This window comes from Lepisma saccharinum, chromosome 9 (genome assembly GCF_977018435.1).
Source record: "Lepisma saccharinum chromosome 9, izLepSacc3.1, whole genome shotgun sequence".
NCBI classification, from domain to species: Eukaryota; Metazoa; Arthropoda; class Insecta; order Zygentoma; family Lepismatidae; genus Lepisma; species Lepisma saccharinum.
In genome coordinates, this window is record NC_139237.1 from 89,068,301 (window position 1) to 89,086,636 (window position 18,336).

At 37.6% G+C, this 18,336-nt stretch overlaps 1 protein-coding gene across 3 annotated transcripts in view; it reads right to left on the bottom strand.

Moving 5' to 3' along the window:
* Window positions 1–5,153: 5,153 nt before the first annotated feature.
* The window catches only part of Rph (Rabphilin), a 282,167-nt gene continuing 268,984 nt past the window's right edge, over window positions 5,154–18,336 (bottom strand). For 2 of the 3 annotated variants that reach the window (XM_083128582.1, XM_083128581.1), the window contains exons 14-17: window positions 16,172–16,281; window positions 15,130–15,293; window positions 8,917–9,092; window positions 5,155–6,131 (exon numbers count right to left, since the gene is read on the bottom strand). In XM_083128582.1, coding sequence (XP_082984708.1) covers window positions 6,007–6,131; window positions 8,917–9,092; window positions 15,130–15,293; window positions 16,172–16,281 — 575 coding nt within the window. In that variant the 3' untranslated portion in view covers window positions 5,155–6,006. Of the gene's footprint in view, window positions 6,132–8,916; window positions 9,093–15,129; window positions 15,294–16,171; window positions 16,282–18,336 lie in introns of all 3 variants that reach the window. The other variant, XM_083128583.1, reaches the window with a different exon arrangement.

Here is an 18,336-nt window from a genome sequence, read left to right on the forward strand (position 1 = left end):
TGAAACCTGTAAAACATCCACAGATATTAATTCGGGGGTGGTCCCTTTGACAAAACATCAATATTCTAAAAATTCTTCAAACAGACTGTGTAAAACATTGCAATACTCCAAAAAACTGAACCTGCTCTGCAACACAAGGAAAATGCCTCATTAGGCAATTAATGTGCCTTTGTTAAGTTGGTAAGTTCAGTATGTCACTACATTTTAAATAATGCTGATGGAATAAATCAATAAAGTTTGTTAAATGACGACGACTCCTTACCACAATAATATAATTATTATTTACGGATATCCCCTATAACGCTTGGGGGTTCGACTTGCTGACCCCACGTCACCCCATTACTGGTTAAAGATCTCCACACCTCTAGGTAGGATTGTGGGAGGGACTGGCAGTCGGGAGATAGACCAAAGCCCTTGCAGGGCTGTGAAACCACGGGTTATTATATATTTATAGATGCTTAAATATATGTGCAACCTCACATGTCTTTCCAGTGACTTATTTCAAGGGTTGTTCTTGACTCAACAAAATAAGTGTGAGGCAGATTCATACGAACCAAATATACCCAAAATAATAACAGTAATAATAATAATTTACTTCAAAATTACAAAGATGTATTTACTTGTTCTTGTTTAAATTTTCGATTCTTCGAAAAGTTTATTAGGAAGTTGAGTTGGTGTTTTTAAGTCCACTTTATGCACAGTAAGGCTAATCAGGACTGGACCTACATTTTAAAGTAAGATCCGGACCACTGTGTACCTGCTGCACCAATGTATTGAACCCGGGATCCCTCGATTATAAGGCAACAATGCTATCACTGCTCAATCGGGGAGGCATCATTTGTTGAGAAGGATTTCCAAAATCGGTCTTCACGATATCGATCAAAATATGCGACTCGAGAAATCGTACAGTTTGTGAAGATAATTACTTTTAACACGTTGCGTGTTTTAGACTGTTTCAATAGTAGAATAGATAATTGGTGCGAATAACACTAATTACTCGGAGATATGAGGCATCCTGCCACCATTATTCTTATTTAGCGTGTATTGCGCTCTGATTCGGGACCAGTTGTAACTGTTTGCATATATGTGGTTTACCGCTTCACAAGCGGTCGTTCTTTAATCTACTCAAGCTCAAAACATTGTTTGGACGCAACGGCAACACTCAACACCCAACCCTGTCTGTTGTTGACCTACGACTGCTAGCGATGGAAAGACCGCTCCCTCAAAATTCCGAGAAACGACGAAGTTCTAGGTTCCTACACTGACATCCACTATAGTTAAAACCAGGAAAACGAGAACGAAATGTGGTTTTGGGATCGTGCCACTCAAATTAAGAACAGTGTTTCTAACTGAAAGAAAAAAAATACTTAAAAAGTAGTTTGCAATATTTGTCATGAAAGTAAAATTTTCAGCAAATGTAGAACAGTTTGCCGGGACCACGTGAACGTTTTGGGGGGCCAGTGCCCCCTGGGCCCCCCCCTAACGACGTCCCTGAGTATGGCGGTCTCTGAGTGAAGACGTTATAGAAATTGTACAACTTTGTATCTTACCGTTTGGCAGTAATAAATAGTTGTTATTGTTAATTTATGCATCGTCGTATCTGTTATAGATCCTAGAAACAGATAATAACCGAAATAAGAGTTGATTCGGTCAGCTTTATTCCTTATGGATAGATCACATTTCTTGCCGCATGCCATCATTAAGTTGAACGGGTAATAGAAATTTGGTCAAGTTTTCTCAGTGTTACTATGTCAATAGCTCCTTGTGTGAGTGTGGGTTTAAGAAATTACATGTAAATGTTATAATATTTAATGTTCTAGGTTAATTTTGCCTGTAGTATTATATGGATGTGAAACTTGGTCCCTTACAATGAAAGAGAAACATAAATTGAGAGTATTTGAAAATAAGATCCTTAGGAAGATATTTGGACCTAAAAGGGATGAGGAGACAGGTGAGTGGAGAAGGTTACATAATTTAGAACTACATAATTTGTATTCATGTCCAGATATTATTAGAGTAATTAAATCAAGAAGATTTATGTCGGCAGGCCATGTGGCACAAATGGGAGAGGAAAGAAGAGTTTACAGGATTCGTTGGGAGACCTGGTGGTAAGAGACCTGTAGGAAGACCAAGATGAAGATGGAAGGATAATGTTGAGATGGACCTAAAGGAAATTGGTAGGAATGGAAGAGAGTATATAGATCTTGCTCAGGATAGGGACATACGGGAGGCTTGTGTTGCTGCAGTCATAAACCTTTCTCGTTTAAGAAGACTAGAGAGTTAGTTAGATTAATGTCCTGTTTTAAGGTACGCACCTTGGAACAGTAAGGCAATAGTTTAGATTACTAACTGGTAACATACAAATTTGCAAACCCCCCAAAATGAAATTGCAAAATGTCACAGAGTGGGAATTCCGCTCCAAGCAAAAAGCTTATTTCGCACACTGCCCAACTTTGCAGTTATGGACCACTATGCATTTCAAATCCTTCTTTCTCTATTTTTCACATTTCTGCATCTTCATTTTCCACAGCATTCTTTTAGATACTTTGGCAATACCTGTAAAACACAGCAACTAGGAAACAAATATGAAATGTCCACTTAGTATATACATATATTTACATATTTACAATGAAAATGCACTGTATTTCTCCTTTTAACAAGTAGACTGTCTTTTCTGTAGTGAACAAAGTTTGACACTATAAGCATCAGTGACCAGTTTTCTCTAATAAAAATATTTAGAATATACGTGTGTCATTTGTACAAAGTCTTTGGAGAACAGTGATACTATCCAACTAATATATCCACATGGTATTGTCTATGTACAAAAACAATGGAAATATCACTCAGTGGGTGCATGAAAAAAAGTGCATATAATAAGGTTGGCTGCCTTGGTAAATAGGTAACACAAATTGTTTAACACATACATGTACCTAGATTATTTATAATTTCAGAATGCCTGAGATTTTTTTTTCAAGCAAGACACTATCTTAATTTCCTTGCTCTGGGAACAGAGGGCATGTACAGTGGGATCCATGAGTTTTACCATGCAAATTGTCCACGACAGCTTTTCTTGAGTTTTCTTTTAATTCTCGAAGCTCTTATTGGTTCAAATGAAGTACACAAACAAGGTGATGGACAATTTGCACGGTAATACTCATGGATCCCACTGTACCACATTATTGATCATTTCAAATCTTACCACCTTAGTAATGCTCAACATTTATTTCTAGAATGTCCAATTTTTTCAGATCAACAAATCACACTCTACAAAGGTTTACAACGTTTAAAAATTCCATTTCCAATATCACACTCATCCATTCTAACAGATTTATCCCCTTCATTAATATGGATGCTGTATGCATATTCTCGGAAATGTAGACTTGAAATATAAAGTGATTTTTATATATACATATATATATATTAAAAAAAAAGAAACTACAAAAAAAGGTGAATTATTCATAATAATCGTTTTATATTTGTGATTCTGATTAATTTGTGAGACTAACTATCAATTTTAGAAGAAAACATTAAAACAAATACAAAACAATAACAATGTCCAAAGTCGACAAGATAATGCTGACAGGGACAGTTAAAAAGAAGAAGAATAGTATTTTTTTTCTCTGCTGTCAAATAGTAAATACTTATACTTCATGTTGCCACCAGTGGTGCAAACTTCAAGTGAATTTGAAAACAGATTACATATATAGAGCAAACTTGATTTAAGTATTTTTCAAGGGACTATGGGTAAAGATATTATAATATAATACAGGTAAATTTATAATCAGCTTCCTGCACAGCAAAATGTTTATCACTCTTGCCTTTGGTGTGAGCTGTAGTCTTGGGTTTGATTCCTGATAGGAATCACACAATTTTGGCATTCACTCAGGATCACGAGAACAATTTGGGAGCTTCTTAAGAAGTAGTAGAGGGTTCCGGTCTCGAAAGCCAGAAAATTGTGGTGATGAGACTCAATGCCTCAATGCAATGACCATGAAAAATCTGCTCTGGCAGGCCTGTGTTTCAGCATGGAGTTTAGTTTCAAAGGTACAATTGGGTTCAAATATATTTTTCTTCAGGAATAGGAAGGTAAAATGTCTAAAGTGGAAAAACATAACACTGGAATCATACTTAAGAAATTTTATGGCCAGCAAGCACACCCCTCTCCACCATTCACAGAGTTGCCACCATATTAAGAAATGAGATGTGTTCTTTTAAAATTTCAAAACTATCGTCAATATTCCCACAAGAATAATATAAGAAAAACTTATATTCATGTTTTGAAAGTTTGAGACAAAAGTAATGGCCTGATTGAGTGCTATTCCTCCGTCTGCCACATCTGATGGTCTGAAATTGACAAAATATCTGATCTGTTTTAATTATCTCTGTTCCATGCTTCTTATTGTAAATTCTTTGATAGCATGTGAAAATCATATACACCTTACAACATGGAGTTTGATGTGTACACAACTCTTATCTTTTCTTATTTCATTTTATAATCACATCACTTGTACAAAATATAAGAGTTGTACGAAGAATTTTAGACTAGGGCTGAGCTGATACCAATGTTGATATATCGGTATCAGCATTGGCAAGTATGGTTGAAATTTATTTGTCACTACCACAAATATATTCCCGGTGCGAAAGTTCCACGTGAGACTTTTGCGGAGTCTAATTACACTGAAAACTATGCAAAATTCAAAATTTCATTAAAAAAAAATAGATTTTGTAATCACATAACATATTTTATTATCTTGATGTAATTCTTGAATATTTAGAATCAAATTTATGGTAAATTGGTGCATATAATTTGAATGGAATACTCGCCCACCAATATAATTCAATATTTTAAAAAAACTTTTTTTCTTAACCAGTGGCGTAACAGCCCATGAAGGGTCTACACACAGACAGCTGGCCTCACTCCCACATGCCTCAACAGAGGTGGGCGACCATCCAACCAGTTATGGGGTGACGTGTGATCAGCACAACAAATCCCCAGTCATTGTAGGTTTTCCATAAGGTTACGGTACTCATTTGCAGAGGTGGTCACCCTCCGGAGGTCGACCCTTATGAGAGCAGATCTCACCCTCACCCTCCAAAGACTTGTGAAGGAGGGTGTGTGAGAGTGAGGGCAAAAGGCAAGTCGTGAGGGTGAAAGGTGAGGGTGAGGGCAAAAGATGAGTCATGAGGGTGAGGGCAAAGTCGAGTCATGAGGGTGAGGGCAAAGTCGAGTCATGAGGGTGAGGGCAAAGTCGAGTCATGAGGGTGAGGGCAAAGTCGAGTCATGAGGGTGAGGGCAAAGTCGAGTCATGAGGGTGAGGGCAAAGTCGAGTCATGAGGGTGAGGGCAAAGTTGAGTCATGAGGGTGAGGGCAAAGTAGAGTCATGAGGGTGAGGGCAAAGTAGAGTCATGAGGGTGAGGGCAAAGTAGAGTCATGACTCATTCATAGCTCCCCAATTTCCTCATGATGGTGGGTGCCCCCTCCCCCTATGCCAGGAGAGAGTAATGAGCATGCCTCCCATAGCCTGACACCTTAGACTGCTTGGCCTAATTATTACAATTTTCATGCATTTGTAAAGTGGGAATCGGTAAGGGTATTTACATTGGTATGGGTATTTGTTCAAAGTGGTATCAGCTCAGGCATGTTTTAGACCTTTTGTTTCAATCAACAACAACAGCTTTTATTTCTTTCTCACTTTCTTTTTTCAAAGTTCAACCAAGATTTTCAATTTACATTTTCCGAATGGAAATCTTGTACCAATACAAGCAAGTATGAATGAAAAGAACACCAATGGTTATACGTGACACCTAGTTAGCATGTTATTTGTGCATACCTTGTGAACAGCAGCCACTTTTCCATTTGACTTCGTAAAAAAATTATCACAGAGTTCTTTATAATGCAATACCTGTTTCTGCATGCAATGATTAAATTTATAAGGACCAGCCTTTGCATGTTGTTTTCCGACATTACTTGGACTTTCTTAGCTGAAAGCCCTGTTTCTGCCGTCCTCAGTCTGACAAAACTTCCTCTCCCAGATAGTGCCATCCTTCATGTTTATGGTCAGGGTACTTAATCATGTCTATCCATTGTTTCAATCTCTCCCCTTTGGAATTCCAGCCAAGCTCCAGGCCCCCTTTATACAAAAACAATCGAATTTGTAAGTATAGATGTTTCATTTTATGATATATACGAGGGGAAGTCAGAAAGTAAGGTTCTCTAATTAATATATAATGTTCTATTCCAGTCGAGCTGCTTCTTGGCTGAGATGAAACTTAGATTTTGATTGGTAGATGGCAACAGTTTCCAATGTCGGCTACACTTGAATCTTGAAAAATACATATTCAAAATGACTACTACGCTGGTTAACATGAGATATTAATTAGGGAAACTTGTTTTCTGACTTCTCCTTGCATATCAAAGACATAGCAAATTCAGAAATAAATAAGCAGCTATATCCACCTGCTCAACACTAATGGTCGATCAGGTCTATCAGACCCACTGTACTGTATACATATTCTGGAGATTATATTTTTTTCATGTATTACTGATTCTTAACCAAGTACTGTTTGACCAGCGATCCGAGAGCTCCAGTTGGCAAAGTGCCAAGAAAAAGGGGAAGTTCGTGAGGTGGGAGAATGCAGTTCGGGGTTGCACGTTGAACAGTGTTACCAATCTGCGAGGATGCTTATCCACCAGAACATAAGTATCGAATACTGAGGGATATGCACAGAAGTAAAGGATTGTGACAATTACTTGTTTTGTATCACAACCATGTCGTTTGTCCTTCTTACAATTTAAAATAGAAGAATTGCAGTTTCACTTATACAAGGTATTTTTTTTTCCAGAGGGGCAAACAAGGCACATTTTCTCCAAAAACAGTGCACTTCCATAAAAAAAAACATTGCTTAAATTTGAATTTATGGTGATCATGCAATAATTAATACATATTATTGTGGCTAAAATGAAATTATATGTGTGAAATACATAATTTTTGGTTGACTTTCATTTTTCATGCCCCCCCCCCCTTCCAGACCCCCATGGTGGTAGCCCGAAACCAGATACGGGTCCGGTCGGCTTCCTCTGAGGTTGGGTCAAAGATGCCGAACTGGCGCTACGTTCAAGACTTCAGCTTTTGCAAAGACGCCTCTCCACGGCCAGAGCACTTCCAATATCTTGTGTCAATATTCTCCGGTTGGCAACATTGCTCACTTTCCCCACGTGACACTTGCGCTGCTCGCGTTTCAGAGAAGTGGTTCCACAAACTCCCCCAATTTACGACTGGACTCTTCTACTTCGGGCATGCGCAGAAAACTCGAGAGCTCTCGGATCGCTGGTCAAACAGTACTGTGGACTCTCTATAATTTGAACTCCAAGGGGTCACAAAATATTCGAATTGACAAAAATATGCATTATTTAAGAATATCAATAAAATAACACTATAGTAGTAAAGTATATAAACAAAAATAATGAACATGCAGTAGACCCTACTTTAAAATTGTCATATTTAGTGCAAGCTAAAAGCAATTCCTCTCACATTATAGTAATTAAGATACCAGTAAATGAAAAACATGTTTAAGTAAGTACTGTATTTCAGGGTGGCCACCATGATAAAATTCAAGTATAATTCCAGGTTTTCAAGGCGAACTTTCCAAAAATTCAAGGGTACATGTTTTTTCCTTTATAACAAACTGCCAGAGGAATTCAAGAATCATAATCCAACTAAATTTAAAATGACAGTAAAGAGCTTGCTAATGAAGTGTTTGTTTTACAGCACAGAGGAGTACTTAGATCATATTTTTCATAATAGATAACCTTTGATTTTTCTTCTCATTAATAGACATAACCTTTGATTTTTCTTCTATTTTTTTTATATTATGTTATTTTATACTCTTTTATACTTTTTAACATGCTTAAGTATGTGTTAATTCCTTTGCACTCAAAATTATACATGTAATTGACCTATCCCATATCATAGTGCTATTTGTACTCATATGATCAAGTGGTTGGAAATAAATCTAATCTAATCTATTTCAGCCTTACGTATTACTGCCTCTCACACACATATATATTAAAGATATAAAGGGTCTGTGCGATTCCAGACTATCCAAAAATTCTAATTCAATTCAATTAAATCAATTAAACTTGATTGATTGATTTGCTTTATATTACTTCGCTTTTTGCCATTTTTGGCTAATTTTTGAAGATGGGAATGAGTGATGATATAATGAAATTCATGAATGGATTGTGTCGCAGTGTAACCACTCTGCTACAGGGGTTGGCAATTCAATTAAACTGTGTATTTACTATTTAAAATATTCCATTTAAAATGTGGAGTTTACATTTGCCATTTCTACTCAGTCTCGAAATATATCTACAAACCTAAGTAAAAAATGCTACAGAATATACTAATATACGAAAAATTGTTGATATTTTAAGAATGTCAAACTCAAATTTACCTAACTTGAAGATATCTTGCAATAATCTTCTGCCAGTCACACTGATTGTTCTGCAAAGGTCACTAACAAGTAGTTCCGGTCTTATTTTCCATGCAGCTTTCATTTCTTTTCCTTCCTCGATAAAAATGAAAGTTAATCTGTGGAAAATTTGCCTCGAGGCATTTGTAATTATGTATGAATTAATTTGGATTGGTGGAAAGCTGCAATTTTTCACGTCCACAGAGAAAAATCCACGTAGGAGTTCATGCATAATTCCCTGAATTCAAGAAATTCCCATTGAGTAGGCACCCTGTGTTAATACACAAAATTGCTTAAACGTGTAACAACATTAGCTACCCGTTCTCACTTCAAGAAGTTTGTGATTTTTGTTTGCTTTTGTTTGTTCGTTTTTACACAGTTAACAAAATATTCAGTTTCATTCATTGCATGAAACAATAACTCCTAGACTAATTTTTAACTTACCTAAATAATCATTGCTTTTCCCATAATCCTTATCCCAAACTGTAATTTCCAAAATTTGCCGTGTGAGATCTGTTATTTTTGTATCAAACACAAACTCCTCATTAAATTCAGGATTGAGATTTTTCCACTTAATAGATGTTTTGTATTTCCTGTGGTAAGGGTCAGGCTTAAGATGTCTGCAATAAACAATTTATGTTATAATTTCAACATGAATTCTGAATAATTTATCTTTCCATATAGCAAGGTTTTTCAGTAATGACAATCTAATATGATTAATACTAAATGTTCATAAATATTTAAAGATATAGTTATTGCATGTTCATGAAGATAGCAGAAGCAGTATAATATAAAAACTTGCTGTAAATTATAGCGGTGGCAGCAATCTGTAGGTTATTGGTCCAAATATCACATTAGTAGAATTATATGCAAATTTGCCAACATCGCATTACCCATAATCCTCAGCAGACTGGACCTTTTGAAGCTGTAAACCATCTCCCAACAGAAAAGTTTTGCACACTCTCCGTAAATATGCAGAGATGAACAAAAAGTCGTAGAAGTAACACTCCTTATTGTAGAGTGTTAAATAAGTTTTGTATCAGTCTCTCGAGGGAAATTAAATATTGTCATCCTCCCTCTTAATAAAGAGTTAGAAGAAATTGAAATTTTAACAGCATATATATATTTAACAAACCAGCATGGCCCAACAAAATCTAGTTGTATTTGTATGAAGATGAGATGCCAAAATTTATCTTCCTCTGATATTCCTTTCAGTTCAACCGAGAATAAATAAAGCATCATAAGTTTAAGTTGAACAGTTCTTGTTTGATTATACAGTGGTGCCTTACATAACGAATGCAATCCATTCGGACAGCATTCATCATGCGAATTATTCATTAAATGGGGCACTGTTTTCCATACGTTACTGTAGGAAAACATTTAAACTGTTCCCAATCCCAGTCCAAAATCGCAAAACGTTTTAAACAATGCAGGAATATATAAAAAAAACACCACCAATATTGGAAATGCTAGGAAGTTACTAATTTAAAAGTTACAGAAAATACAGTATGCACAGTACAGTTGAAGGGTGGGGGTGGGGGGTCAAATTAATCAACTTTCATCAAACTCTAGAAAATGAACTTTTAATTGCAAAACGTTACTGATCATGTACTCCCTCTGTCCCATAATTATTGTCCGGTACACTTTTGTTTGTTGTCCCATAATAATTGTACGATATTCAAACTGTGACATTGGTGTATACAGAAGAAGTAAGTGTAACACGGGAATGTGTCATACAACGTTATTACTCAAGGATCAGTACAAATTTGCCGATCAAGTATCCAAAAGAACCTAAATAAAAAGTTACCATTTTGGCATACCGGACTATAATTATGGGACAGAGGGAGTAAATGAAAAGGTACAAAAAACACACATTTTGTTGAATGAAAGTGTCAAGTGTATGAAACTAAAGAAAGCATGCTTTAAAGTCCATGAAAAAATATAAGTATGCTGACCAAGGCAGTAATTTATTTTATTAAAAACATAAACTAAACGTAACGTTTCAACCTTCTAGCAAGGTCTTCATCAGACTCTGTATCAAGTACAAAAGTAACAAGATACCAAAAACAGGGCAATATATATACACAAAACATTACTCCCTCCAGACTATTAGAAAGTTGTTTTGGAACTTTCTAGCAGGTGGCTTTCACTATTGAACTGTACTTTCACCTAAAAGGCTAAAAATATATACTTCCATATAGAATGTGGGTTGGGCTTTATATCTCACGCTCTTTTTCCTTCATTTTCTTTATATATATTTTTAGCCTTTTAGGTGAAAGTAGAGTTCAATAGTGAAAGCCACCTGCTAGAAAGTTCCAAAACAACTTTCTAATAGTCTGGAGGGAGTAATGTTTTGTGTATATATATTGCCCTGTTTTTGGTATCTTGTTACTTTTGTATACTGGTAAGGTGCGGATTACTCACAATTAAATATAAACTTTAAGCTAAAAGATTAAAAAATCGGCAACTTACGTGTGTGAGTATGAGATATTTTTCGTACTACGTTTCGGAGGTTACACTACCTCCTTCTTCAGGTTGAAACGTTGTTATTCAGACACCTGACATGGTGCCTCGTCGTGAAAGTGAAGGTTAAGGATTTAGGTTAAAAAGTTGCTTGAAGGACACTTTCTAAAAAAGAGTATGAATTACACATCTAAAACCGCGCAATACTATAAAAACAAAGGAACATCCAAGGCTAATGTCCGCGAACTGCCGACCAATGCACAGGGTAGGCGAATGCACAGTGTCAGCCCGTACCTGGGGAAAAGGAACTTCCCCTCCTCAAACCTTCCAAACTGGGGCTCGGGAGTCACCAATCCAAGGAGAAGTCGACCTCCACCTCGGCGGCTTTCCTAACCTCAGGAGTAACATGGAAGCCCATTTCGTCCCTAAACACTGCGGCTTTATCCCATTTTTTAAAGAAATTAACCCAGCCGTCTTCTAAATTCCCATCGTCCCTATTAAGCTTATTCCAATTTTCCGCGCATATATAAGCAGCTTCATATACGTTCCTGTCCAATTTATTGTTAACCTCCCTAATAATTTCCCTTTTAGCAATCTTATGACGGTTAACCAATATATGTTCAGACAATCCGGTTTTGGGTATGCCTTCCTTTACGTCCTTATCATGCTCTCCCCACCTGACTTGCATACTTCTCCCCGTTTGTCCCACATATTCCTTTCCGCATTCACACACTATCCTGTACACCCCTTTCCGCTCCTCAGGGTTATTGCGTCTATCCCCCCTCCCTTTCTTATATGATGTAAAGTGCTTTTCAATACTCCGGGGCGCTCTTACCCCACATTTTATTCCGTAACTCCTCACGGACTTTTCAATTTTCTCTGAGACCCCCTTAAAATACGGGATCCCCACGAAACATGTGCCTTTTTCACCGTTTTCTATCCCAGTTTTTTTACCCTCTATGTCATATTGCGATGTTTCTTGCCTAACAATCCTTTTGGCTCTCCTAGCTACTTTTTCCAGGTCGCGGATAGTGTACCCATTCTTTACCCCCACTCTCCTTATCCATTCCCCTTCTTTCCGTTTCTCTTTCTCGTCATTGCACAATCTTTCGGCGCGAATGTAAAAGTTAAGAAAAACATTTAATTTAGTCCTATTCGAATGTTGGGATCTCTTATGGAGGTACAGCTCTCCAGCTAACGGTTTATGAAAGACCCCCGTAACGATCCGTTGTCCGGTTTTAGTAAGGCATAAGTCAAGAAAGTGGATCTTTCCGTTGACCATATCTTCCCTAGTAAACCCAATCCTGGGGTCCTGCTTCCCCAATTGGTCGAAAATGCTGTCAAGTTTGATTTCATCCCCTATGATGAGGATGTCATCTACATATCTCCCATAATATTTTACCTCCCCCCTCCCCCCTGCATGCTCCATAGCGGTTTTTTCGACGTAGTGCATGAAGATGTTGGCCACAAGACCAGAGATGAAAAGTCCGTGAGGAGTTACGGAATAAAATGTGGGGTAAGAGCGCCCCGGAGTATTGAAAAGCACTTTACATCATATAAGAAAGGGAGGGGGGATAGACGCAACAACCCTGAGGAGCGGAAAGGGGTGTACAGGATAGTGTGTGAATGCGGAAAGGAATATGTGGGACAAACGGGGAGAAGTATGCAAGTCAGGTGGGGAGAGCATGATAAGGACGTAAAGGAAGGCATACCCAAAACCGGATTGTCTGAACATATATTGGTTAACCGTCATAAGATTGCTAAAAGGGAAATTATTAGGGAGGTTAACAATAAATTGGACAGGAACGTATATGAAGCTGCTTATATATGCGCGGAAAATTGGAATAAGCTTAATAGGGACGATGGGAATTTAGAAGACGGCTGGGTTAATTTCTTTAAAAAATGGGATAAAGCCGCAGTGTTTAGGGACGAAATGGGCTTCCATGTTACTCCTGAGGTTAGGAAAGCCGCCGAGGTGGAGGTCGACTTCTCCTTGGATTGGTGACTCCCGAGCCCCAGTTTGGAAGGTTTGAGGAGGGGAAGTTCCTTTTCCCCAGGTACGGGCTGACACTGTGCATTCGCCTACCCTGTGCATTGGTCGGCAGTTCGCGGACATTAGCCTTGGATGTTCCTTTGTTTTTATAGTATTGCGCGGTTTTAGATGTGTAATTCATACTCTTTTTTAGAAAGTGTCCTTCAAGCAACTTTTTAACCTAAATCCTTAACCTTCACTTTCACGACGAGGCACCATGTCAGGTGTCTGAATAACAACGTTTCAACCTGAAGAAGGAGGTAGTGTAACCTCCGAAACGTAGTACGAAAAATATCTCATACTCACACACGTAAGTTGCCGATTTTTTAATCTTTTAGCTTAAAGTTTATTGTTACTTTTGTACTTGATACAGAGTCTGATGAAGACCTTGTTAGAAGGTTGAAACGTTACGTTTAGTTTAGGTTTTTAATAAAATAAATTACTGCCTTGGTCAGCATATTTATATTTTTTCATAATCATGGAAACAAGGCTTAATGGTGTTATAATTTAAAGTCCAGTACAGCATCCACATAGCAGGAGATGATACCACTAGTACTTTGTTTAAGACAGAAAACTGACTGACCTGTTTTCTTTCCTCTTTCTAACCCTTTACTTATAAAAAATACGTGCATTATGTATGAATGCGTAACAAAGCCTAAGTCCGTACATTTTCTAAGAGCTACAATCTGACCAAGGTTTGTTCACTTATTCTACCAGCCAGTTGCTCTTTTTGGGCATTTTAACACCATTAAGCCTTGTTTCCATTATATAAAAACTAAATATGCTGACCAAGGCAGAAATTTATTTTATTTTAAAACATAAACTAAATGTAACGTTTCAACCTTCTAGCTTTCAAAGTAGAAAGGACAAGAGAGAAAGAAGAGAGAAGAAGGAAGAAGAATGAAGGAAATAGAGCGTGAATTAAAGAGTCCAGCGACATTCTCTTTCAGGTGAAAGTACAGTTGACAAGGGAAAACCGCCTGCTAGATTGTTCCAGAACTACTTTCCAATAGTCTGGAGGGGAGTATTTTTGTGTATGTATATCGTCCTGTTGTGTACCTTGTTACATTTGTACTTGGTACAGAGTCTGAAGACCTTGCTAGAAGGTTGAAACATTACGTTTATGTTTTATAATAAAATAGATTTCTGCCTTGGTTAGCATATTTAGTTCTTAGGCTTGTCAAAAATTGCAGAGTCAAGTGTAAAGAGACCTCCTGGGGTACTGGTGTAGCAAGCTGCTCACAGGTAAACAGGTTGTAATTTTGCTAAGATATAGGAAGCAAAAACTTGACGAATCGGCATGGAGGAAGTCTCCACTGATAAAGGAATAGAGGAGAGAGGTAGAAGGATCAGACTTTGGATTGGATTGGAATAGTGAACAGCGCTCTTCGGTTTCGGTCTACGAAGAAAGTCAGTGTTACTGACTTAGCCTGACAAACGAGCTTGCAGTACAGGCTTACACTTTGTTCTATAACTTCATCTCAACTTCATCATGAGACTTCATCCAGACCTACCCTACCATGTATGATTCATGTTCGAAGGTTTTAAAATCGAAGTGTTAATAGTTTGTCATTTCTAGTTGTTTATTTAGTGTACCTTTTACTTTAGTACCGTTTGCTCATTACCACCGAGCTCACTACGAGCAGCAAGTTGCTCTACAATCTAGGATGAATGATGATTAGTGAGCTACATTCCCAATAAAATCCCTCATACCTAAGGGTATGACACAAATGTACAGTCTCTCTCAGTCATGGTTATTTTTTGTCTTTCTTTTGGTGCATTTATACCAATCATTTTTTATATGAATTTTAGCCAGGTCGCTGCTTGTGTATAAACATACAGTACTACTCCATGCACCAGCTTGTGTAATGTAATGAGGGGTTAATCATGTGTGACGATATTCACATGCTGTAATGCGGTGCCCAAAATTAATACTAACCAGCATTTACAGGTTAGTAATCACCATTAACCAAATTACTTGGTGCAATCCCTTCATTGTGCATCCAGTAAATGTGAAACAATGTCAACTTTTGCACTAGTTCATATACTCGAGAAAAAACTATTCAAAACTTTGGACAAAATACATTTTACCAACTATGTTATTTTATTAGTGTTATAAATTGTAATGTTCATAGTAGCTTTAAAAGCAAATCAGTACTTACAGTTTGACAAAAGGATCTGAAAACCCATTATTGTCCATTGCTGGTAATTGAGCGCATCTCACAATTCCTACGACAAGGGCTCGTCTGCGAGTTGAATAGCAGAGAGTTACAAGGATTTGACCTCTCACCCACTCATCTGACCACAAACTCTGGTCCTGGTCAGTCTACAGGGAAAGGAGAAGACCAGAAAGTAGAAGTTACTTTAGATACGTTAAATTGATTTGGTGTAAGTAAGCGGAGGTTCCTGCCAATGGTGCTGCCACCGACAGGGCAAGGGTCACCCTCCTATCCAGGGGCGTACTGGCTCAACCAGTGGGGCCCAGACAGCGTTACTTGTGGGGCCCCAATCTAAATGCAGAATAAACTATATAATATCAGTAAACCACCACCAATATATCTTTTAGATGTAGTTTCAGTGATATCATGTGGGTGTGGAGGCAGATCTTTATTTTTTGTCAGTGCTGTTTCTATTCATTTTTTTTTACTTTAGAAAATATTAGTGTTTGGACATTTTAATTATATATTGTTATGTTCACTACATTATAATAGTTTTTAGTTTACATTACATTTTGATAAAAATTGTTACTAAAATTTTGTTAATGCTGAAGTAATGTTTATTTTTGACAGTCAAACTTCTGGTCAATAGTTGTATTTCACAGCAGTAGTTAAATATGGATATTTTGTATTCTCCTGTTTTTAATAGTTTTAAGCGTACAAATATTACACAAGTTGAACAACAGGTGATAAATCTCCATGCTCTACAGGCCAGTACGCCCCTGCTCCTGTCTAAATAGCCAACATGTGTGATTTTTAAGCTAAGGAAAATAGGACTTTTAAGAACCAGGTTAAATGATTGTAGTACAAGTAAATCTATTGAAAATTCTCTAAGCATGCTACCAGTTCCCACAAGCCTATGACATTTTTGGCTCATCTCTGGAATTCACTTTATATGTATCATAGATGTTGGATTTTCATACTACAATCTATCCTATGTCTTTTCTCCTCTGTAGCTTATTTTCATATACAGAAATCAACAACTTACCGGGAAATGCTTCTCAAGGTAGACATTAAAGTGCTTTGTCTGCTGCGGCCTTAGCTTGATGAGGGGAATTCGTGCTTCACCTATGAAATCGTGGCCATATTTATCATCATCTGAAAAAGGATGAAAACAAATTAAATTTTCAGCTTAGAACATGGGGTAATCTTTTCACTTAAAAATAGGCAATTTAAGGAAATTAGGAAAGAAAACAGTCAGATATGAACTTTCAATTTATTACGAAGATTTTGTAGTGATAGGTATTTGAGCTCTCGTAATTGCCATACTCAGGAGGAATGGAGAGCAATGCTGAGTGTGTGTATACAGGGTGCCCCTTAAGTCATTACATGATTTGGACCACTCTGTAGATAAAATTGTTAACTAAAAATAAGGACTGAAAGTGTTGTCTGCTTTTACATGGGACTCAATATACAATCGTCCTCCTCTGTGGCCTGTGTATAGGGCCGGTGGCAACCCACCATCGTTGCAATCCTGGTTGAAGATCTCCACGCTTAGAGGTGACGAAGGAAAGCGTGGGAGGGAGACCGGCAGTCGGTAGGTAAGCCAAGGCCCTTCATGGGCTGTTACGCACAGGATTGTTATTATTATCAATATATAATTTTGATTTCACAGTTTACTGCACTAACTTCTTGTACATATATATACACTACTTTCAGGCGCGGAGCGTCCATGTAAGCCGTGTAAGCCGGGCTTACACTTCATTAGTTCTAGTAAAATGTATGTAATTAAGCGTAAAAATTCGTAAACAACTTCCAAGTTCAAATCGGGTCGACACCAGTGTTCGAGATCATGTTTGTTAGATTGCAACACTTCAGCGCCAGGCGGCACATGGGATCTCCCGCCTTCTGCTTGTGGAAAGCTGTAAGCCTTCTGAATTTTGCCTTACAAATTTCTGACCGCGAACGAGCAGTGCCTACCCTATCTGGGTGCAAGGCCCGTTCTCTGGGTGGAGAAGAGCGGGCCAAAACCCACGTGTGTAAACCTTCCGGCCAGAGGCTTACAACAGCGTTGCAAACCTTATGTTTACAAAAAGTGTTGTTCATGGATGTCCGCAGTATTTCTTTCCACCAGGGAGGATTAAGCATAGTAATTTTTTCAGGGGTGGGGGTAAACTAGGTATATTTCCCCCATAATAAAGTTGCCTCCTCAAAAGATACAAATTCAATTTGAAGTTAACATTTTTCTGCAACGCCCTTACAATAATTAACATAATTTGATGTGACTGAAATGAAATGATATGTGTGAAATATATTATTTTATGGTTGACATTCATTTTCCAGGAAGAGCTTCCTCCCCTTGCCCCTTCTGGACATCCATGGTCTCGTTTAAACTCCATAATTATGCTACATACTACTAAATTGTTCTGCGATCTACATATTATTAATATTTATTTGTAACAAGAAATAAATATAAATTCGAATGGTTCAACCAACGGGATGAGTTCGACGTCATACGTGAAAAGTTTTAGAAAATTCAACTACCACGAACAGCGGCCCTCTTGTTTAATTTATATCCCCAACTTCCAAACGACTTTTGAAACTTGTGCGAGATTTAGCACCATTATGCTTGGGTTGGCTTCACTGGCTAACCGTGAACACGCGCGAGCGAGACCCAGGTCCTGCAAGAGGAGGGTTCTCCAGCGTTGTCGGGTATGAATGAATGGTTGGCTGCAAAGGAAATTTGAGCCAGTGGTGTTTCAAGGAGGTTTTTTTCCAGGAACAGGGAATTCTGAAGCAAGAAACTAACAGGAAGGGGAAAAAGGAGAAACATCTAAAAATGAGCGAGAAACGGGAAAATTAGATATACAAACGCTTGTTTCTGTTTTTCGCTTGTAGGAGAGCACAAACATTGGAAATATTAAGATTTCTGTTTTTCGTTTATATTTGAACTCAGCTGGTAGTAATTGAGGTAACAAGTGCAATAACTTTTTCAAAAATTAAAATGTTTAATTAAAACTGAATATTGAACCAGTTTTACAAATCTCATGTCAAATGTGAACAAAATATTATTAATTACATAGTCCGTGGTTTAAACACTCTTCGAACAACGTACGAAATGGCTGTTTATGGTCTTTCAGGTGCAGGATTTTCTTTTACACTACCCTTTGATAGCACTTACATCTCCTTTCACAGAAATTTTTGGATAAATCC